Source organism: Carassius carassius, chromosome 47, assembly GCF_963082965.1.
Source record: "Carassius carassius chromosome 47, fCarCar2.1, whole genome shotgun sequence".
NCBI lineage: Eukaryota > Metazoa > Chordata > Actinopteri > Cypriniformes > Cyprinidae > Carassius > Carassius carassius.
Genome location: NC_081801.1, coordinates 25,605,962 through 25,613,813, shown reverse-complemented (window position 1 = coordinate 25,613,813; position 7,852 = coordinate 25,605,962). Strand labels below are relative to the sequence as shown.

The 7,852-nt window shown below is 36.1% G+C and overlaps 1 protein-coding gene across 1 annotated transcript; it reads right to left on the bottom strand.

Moving 5' to 3' along the window:
• Positions 1–501: 501 nt before the first annotated feature.
• On the bottom strand, positions 502–7,440 carry LOC132130865 (prolyl 4-hydroxylase subunit alpha-2-like). The gene is made up of 14 exons (XM_059542703.1): positions 7,356–7,440; positions 7,145–7,241; positions 5,831–5,982; positions 5,521–5,652; positions 5,085–5,303; positions 4,333–4,481; positions 3,703–3,870; positions 3,401–3,471; positions 2,496–2,595; positions 1,957–2,007; positions 1,796–1,855; positions 1,652–1,720; positions 1,468–1,564; positions 502–695 (listed from the first exon to the last, which is right to left on the bottom strand). The coding sequence occupies exons 1-14, from the start codon at positions 7,438–7,440 to the stop codon at positions 625–627; spliced, it is 1,521 nt and encodes a 506-aa protein (XP_059398686.1). The 3' UTR covers positions 502–624.
• Between the last annotated feature and the right edge of the window lie 412 nt (positions 7,441–7,852).

Sequence of the window (7,852 nt, the reverse complement as noted above, 5' to 3'; positions counted from 1 at the left end):
CCGCCCCCTCCCGCTGTCAGAATGACCTCATCACATTCAGTTTCCTCACTGCAGTCCTCCTACGGATGGATGGATGGATGGATGGATGGATGGATGGATGGATGGATAGATAGATAGATAGATAGATAGATAGATAGATAGATAGATAGATAGATAGATAGATAGATAGATAGATAGATAGATAGATAGATAGATAGATAGATTCTTTCCTTTCACCTTGAGTATGCAAAGGAAATAAATCAGAAGTCAAGGCTTCTGTACAAACACACAAAGTTAGACTCTTATTTTACACAGTTATTGCCATTTATTTCATGTACTTTTCCCACATGGTTACTAAATGTATACATTTGAATTAAAATACTTGATTAATTAATAGGGGTATAGTGTGGGGAATTAATTAATGGGGAGTGGCACAGAAATCATTTTGAACAAGTTTAATTCGTTAAGAGCCTGATGTCCAGGTTTTCTGTCTTCATTTCTGCTGTAACATTACAACCCACTATAAAGCAGATAAAATATACCACAAAACAAATGATAACAATAAACTGAAGTAATAAAACACTGGAGTTAGTGTGAATGCATTTCTGCCATGACGTCACATTGTCTCTGAGCTGGATGGCTCTTCTAATCAGATTCGACTGTAGAGCACCTTCTTCTGAACTCTTGCCCATACGTACGAATCCACTTGTTGGCAACTAGAATGAGGAAGGTTTTAAAGTCTGTAAAGAACAGAATGGCTAGTTTCTGGACCTGAATGCATGAAAAAACACACTGCAAACAGTGGTAACCTCTAATTGTTATTTATAGATGTATCTGCGTGATTTAACCTATGTAATGTAGTTCTGGTGGAATAAAGGAATGTTTATGCTCATTCAACTATTAAATATTTTGCCTGATATAAAATCAGATATTATCATTTTAGGTTACCAGTTTACCTTTTTTCCAGTGTAGATTATCTGCACTGACCAGGATTGGTAATAATCAACATTTAAATGCACTATAATTATGTGCATATGCAATTTAACATTTTTTATTAAACAGGTCACACACTCTATAAGACCTGCTGAGATACAATTATTAGAGGTTGAATCTCACAACATACTGTGTGTGTGTGTGTGTGTGTGTGTGTGTGTGTGTGTGTGTGCGCGCGTGTGTGTATATTAAAATGCAAAGAATTAAATGCAATGCAATGCAACAAGTGCTACCACTAATAGATAGATAGATAGATAGATGTAGCAAGTGTTGCATTGCGTTGCAACTTATTATTTTTTTAATTAGAATGTAAAGAATTACTTTAGTAAAGTAAAAATACTGATATAAGTTATATAAGAATAAATGATAAGTGCTGATAAAATACTAAACTATATTTTTTTCTTTTTTTGGTTTGAAGATGAACTGTGACCTGACTGGGTCTTGATTTTTTTCCCACTTCTCATTTGGATAATACACTCCTCACAGAATACTTACCCCATTTACTGCCTACAAACACAGGACATGCTGCATGTAAAGTTCTGGCATCCTCATCTCCGTTTCTCAGCAGGTTAAACCACAACACTGCTGTGCCCTGATGGAGCAGATGAGCAGCGGTTACAGAAGGTAAAGTCAGTCACACGTCAGCACTGTGTGTGGAAATCAAGATGCTTCAACTAACTCTCTTTGGCTGAAGTGCTGCGCCAACGTCAGGAAACACTGTGGCTCCACCGATGTCCACATCACTCATCTACAACAACACTACTGATTCTCAATGAACTGATGAAATATATGAAAGAACTGGTTTAAGAGTAACCTTGCTCACATAGATAAGGACAGTAGCAATCCGGCCTCCTCGGAGCTGAAAGTCTGAGTCATTTGTCAACTGTGGAGAGATTTTGTTGTTAAAAAGTTTCCACATCTTCAGACAGGACCAGGGGAATAACAGTAACGCACATTTAAAACGGTTAACATCTTCATGCATACCTTTGAGTCATAATGTGGCTCATACTGGCCTCCAATTCCATAATTTGCGATCTATAGAAAAGCCAATAGTTGCATCAATCATGACAGATCAGCTCACTTCTCATATGAAGTGTTGAAGAAACCAAACAGGGTACAGTATGATTTCCTTTAAGATTTAACCTAAAAAGAACCAGAATTCTTGAAAAAAAGGCAATGTGAAATACATGTAGAATATGAACTGTATAAACATAAACCTACATGCTGCTAAAAAAAAAAAAACTATCACGGTCATTTAAAATAATTACATACTGCAATGAATCTAATAGATATGCATTAGTAAATAATTCAGGCTTGCTGGATTGAATCGATATTTTTCATGATTTTAATAATGTCGTTTTTAAGTGTTTTGCTGCCATTGACTTTCACAGTATGAGAAAAAATAAAAACAAAGGAAGTCACCATGAGGAAAGTGTGCAGAGCTGAAATCTAGACAAAGGGCCACTTTGAAATAGATCAAATATATGAATATAATTCCCATTTGTGTAAGATGAAGTGAATACCTGGAGCTCCTCAGCGGTCTCCAGCTCTAGACCAGAGACACCAGCGATCCTCTGGTTGAGCTGAGAGATCACGGGATCTTCATGTTCAGAGAGCCATGCGCTGAGACAGAGAAAGAGGACCCAGACAGTTTCATTACATGCATGTGTGTGTGTGTGTGTGTGGCTTTATTTTTGAATGAAATAATAGTCTAATTCTCTCTGAAAGAGTGTCCTCCTCATCTCTTCCCCGACACTATAACAACATAACTCACTGTACACAACTAATCTGCATAATATAAAAATGAACAATTATTTGTCATGCTTTAATGTACGTAAAATATGCAAATGATGTTTATTATACATGTGACCCTGGACCACAAACCAGTCATAAGGGTAAATTTTTTAAAATTGAGATTTACACATCATTTGTGATCTGAATAAATGATCTCTCCACTGATGTATGGTTCGTTAGGAGGATAATATTTGTCTGAGATGCAACTATTTGAATCTTGAGGGTGCAAAAAAAAAAAAAAAAAATTCTGAAAAATAGTGAGAAAATCATCTTTAAAGTTGTCCAAATTATTTGTTAGCAATGCAGATTACTAATCAAAAATTAAGTTTTGATATATTTACAGTAAGAGATTGACAAAATATCTTCATGGAACATGATCTTTACATAAAATCCTAAGGATTTTTGACATAAAAGAAATATCGCTCATTTTGACCCATACAAGGTTTTTTTTTTTATTGCTACCCCAGAGACTCAAGACTTGTAAATTATTTGACTTGTATTCAAATGTGTAATATAGACACATATTGTATTGTAATATAATACATACATACATATATATCTGTATATATCCAATGTAAAGACAGGAGTGTGAGTAAACAAAGGCAAACTTCTCATTTCTGTGGTGGATGCTCACCTTTTTGACACACGAGAGGCAGCAGAAACTTTTCTTCCAGACACTGGATCTATGACTTTAGCTCTGGAAAGCTGAATATAAGAGATGTGTTGCATTAGATATAGAATATTAATATTTAATAATAATACATTATTATTTGACAAAATGGTACAACTACTTATCAATAATATCAGTTATCAATTAAAAATGTATTAAATTCCCTTCCACACACACACACACACACACACACACACACTGAATGCTTCAGGGAAAGAGCATGTATATGTGCTACAGAATCATATCTGACGGACACGTTGATGCACCTTTGGCCTGGCCAGTGTTTTGATGGTGTCGATCTCTCCTTCAGAGAGAAAGTCATGGTATCGTAGGATCATAGGCTCGTCCCACTCCACTTCCTCTTTGAAAATCCTCAGCGGGTTTCCTCTTCCTGTCCTGTACCTGCACACCAGCTTTCTCTCTCTTTGTGGCGTCTGCAAACCAGAACACATGTATTAGATCTCCTTAAATCCTTCACCTCTGTAAACGTGTTCAAACACGTCTCAAGACATATCTGTTTGAGTAGGCCTTCACTATTTAGTATTGTATTGTTTTTCTTTTGTTTTAACGTCTGGTCTACACTCTAAGACACAGGTGTCTTACATAAATACATACATGTACATACATATTTTATATATATACACACACATATACAGTACAGTATATTAGACACGGCTACCAGCAGTGCATGTCTAATATATAATTTATGTACTTTCACAATGTGTAATAAAATGCTATTTATATCTATGCGTGTTAGAATGAGTATTCTGTAGAAAATGTAGGTTTTGAACCACAATCTTACTGTACACGCACATGCATTTCACATGAAAGTTCATCTTTAAAAGATTACAGCAATACTAAATGAAGAGAAAACAGAAATCTCTGTGGATCCTGACCATCGTAAGCTTGGTTCCAGTGCACAGAGCCTCATACGATTCATCCGTGGAAAGCTGAGCGATGTGTGCTGTGATCCAGTCCCACGTCTCAATGCTCTCTATTATGCTCGAGTACAGTTCAGGCCGAAGCAGGTTTCTCTCAGTGGCTTCTTAAGAACAATTACAAATCACAGGTGCATGAGTGGGTTTGTTAGCTTTGTTAAGACTTGCATTATTACACATAATGCTTTAGAAGCCAACACACAGTGACAACCTGACGTGCGAGACCATTTAAAAGTCTTGCATTTAAAAGCTTCATTTAAAATATGAAATTCTTTCAAATAAATAAAATAAAAGCATTTTTTCACCAGAGTGGTATGAATCCTTTTTTGCACCACTGTGTGTTTAAATATAGAACAGAATACAGATAACAGATACTTGCACAATTACTTAACAATTAGTTATTGGTACATAACAATATACTACTCATACTGTACTTTAAAATAAAAAACATTAAATAGCCTTTATTTTCAAATGTGAGCATGTTTCAAAAATCCATTGCACATTAATAATAAAGATAGTTCACCAGATAATGTTTTGGTTAACTCACAATACTGGAAATAAGCACAAATTATGGTATTCATTTTTATATTTTTGTTTATGTATATATATATATATATATATATATTTATTTATTTATTTTTTGCTATGGCAGATGAGAATATAGTGAAAAGAAATATCCAAGTTAATTCACAATCTTGTAAACTCCGTACTTTGCCCACTTGACGGCTGAATCACTGCCAGCTGATGGGACAACGATGCAAGCTGATAAATAACCTCTTCTTTAGTAACGCCAGCTTCTTCCCCCTCATTGAGTTTCCTGAGGGTTTCCTCCATCCAGAGGACGGCATACTGAAAGCGTTGATTGAGAGAGGAGATCATGGCGATATGGAAAGTTTCATCTGGATCCAGCGTTACGTTGTGCTTCATTTCTGAAAAGCCACACATCAAGGTGATATCACTGAACCAGATTTTACACCAAGATACAAGAGCCTACATCAACATCCTGGCCTCTAGATATGACTCAGTCCTGTCTAAGTCTCCTGGATTTGTTGTTAACCCCTTTGTTTTATCATCTGTTTATAGGTCTGAGCACAAACATGAGCTATACTGGTGATAAAGAACACATAAAGCCACCATGAAACCCACCAGAAAATAAAGAGATGTTCCTCGGATCTAATCTGTACATTTCTTGAAGTCTAACCAAAGCTGTCACCACACCGTCTACATCTTCTGCTCTGGGGAGAGTCTGAGCTGCAGATCTCAGGCTTTCCAACGTGTCTGTGAAACATGAGAAATGTTACACAATGGCCTCATAAATTTAAAGCTTTTCCTTCTCTAAGTGGTGCCATCACAGAACAACAGCTCGACAAGTCTTCACATGAGTGTACAATCATTTCTAACACAATCAACCGGTTTCCGAGTGATATATTAGCATCGTGTGTTTTTGTCCTCAAACCTTTTGCAGGTCTTCCTTCGATAAGTTCCTGTGTAGCGTCCCTGGCTTGACTCAGTTTTCGGACGAGCTGAAACGCTGCGAGAGGGTTGCTGATGAATTCCTCCGGATCTCTGGGAGTGTCATCAAAGTCATCCTCAAGTGCATTCAGAGCCCTGATCGATTCATATCAATATTCAAAAACACTGAAAGATGTGTTGCAGAATTCTGTGGTCAAAACAAATACAAAACACACCATTTGTGCTCCATGTGTGTGTGTGTGTGTGTGTGTGAAAATACAGAGATTTTAGGAGGTTCAATTGACAAATCAGCCACAATGCAGAATAAAGCACACAGCAATGACAGGATAAAAGTCTGAAACATCAAAAATAGTCCAAAATAGACACACATAAATGAACTGGTGTGACTGACAATGTATGGCTTTATATTGACAATAAATGGCAATATGTATTGCAAAACCTGGCCAAGAGACTCAACTGAGAGGTTAAAATCAGCTCAGACTCAGATTAAGCTTTTTAAAAGCCTTCCTGAAATTTCATTTTCATTTTTTAACTAAACTTCGACAGAACATAGATGATGATAATGTTTAAATATATATCCAAAAGCAAAACCTAATTATATTAAGCCTGAAAACACTGTTCTTAACAAATAGTGCAAGCACAGCCCTGAAAGTATTTATATTAATTATGTTACAGGCATCAAGCAGCTACACCACTGTATTACAGATCATTTTATTTCTTCCCACCAGATTAAATAGATCTGAAATAGTTTTTATACATATACATTATTTGTATGTATTATTTGTTGCTGCAAAAATCAGGAAATAAACACTTTTTCTAATATTTTTATTGCTATATAAAGACAAATGTTAAATATTCTAGTAGTTAATATACTTTAGTACCATGACATACCTTCAAAATACAAAATGTTGGATAAAAAAATACTATTGAAGTAAAATTTTACTCCTAAATGAAGAGCATTGGGGTTTTAATTAGACCTACTGTATATATGAACCCGATATGAAATATAACCGAATATAATCTATAACCCAAACTAACATGGTTTAACTGTTTGTGTAGCAGTTTATAATATGCTCTATGCATTTTCTAAATATTAAACATTGACTCATCTCATTCTCTCCTTTCGTCATACTACCAAGTTTAACATTTGACACTTTCTCTGATTATTTAAACGTTTCTCTGTAATCCTAAAAAGGTCTCTTGTAGCTCTTGACTTCTGAAAAGTCATTTTCTGTTTTTCCAGTTGATCTGCTCTCCTCTGTCTCTCGATGCCATCAGCTCCACGAGCAACACTTACTCTCTCAGAAGATCTGCTTGGCTCTCCAGTGCTTCTATAGATTCATCAAGACTCTTGGCAAACTGGGCTTTGATGTCTATAAGCTGCGTCATATGATCTGCAGACAGCATTTCATTTCAAGACAGGTATTCTAGCACTCCCACATAAACAAATATGGTTAAATAGGGAAGTGTTCTTGTTTAATCATCTTATTGCAATACAACACACTAACCTGTTGAAGAGTAGAACTCATTTACAGCAGCAGCACAGAAACTCCAGCATGTCCAGAACAATATAATCATCCACTTCGCCTCCATTTCGAGCCGTTTGTGAAGCTGAACGTTCAGTCTTATTCTAAAACTAGACTCTGTGTGCTAATGGTGCGAGTGTGGTCAACCTTTCAAGAAAACAGATTATAACTAATTGTGTTGGCGTCTGACTGAATCATCTCCTGTGATTAGACAAGCTTACAACCATGACACCAGGTAACAAACCCAGACACTGAGGTCCTCCCTTCGAAAGAGAACCGTGTTTGCATCATGTGTTTACAGTAAAAACATATCTGATATCTGAGAAAGAGCTCATTACAGAGCTTGTTTGTGCTGGTGGGGAGTCATTTCACCTTTATTCATAACGCCAGAAGTTTCAAAACAATAAACATGGATCGAAGTGCTGAACATTCAGAATCACACTGGAAGCAGTAGGTCACATCGGAGTACTTTTACCTAC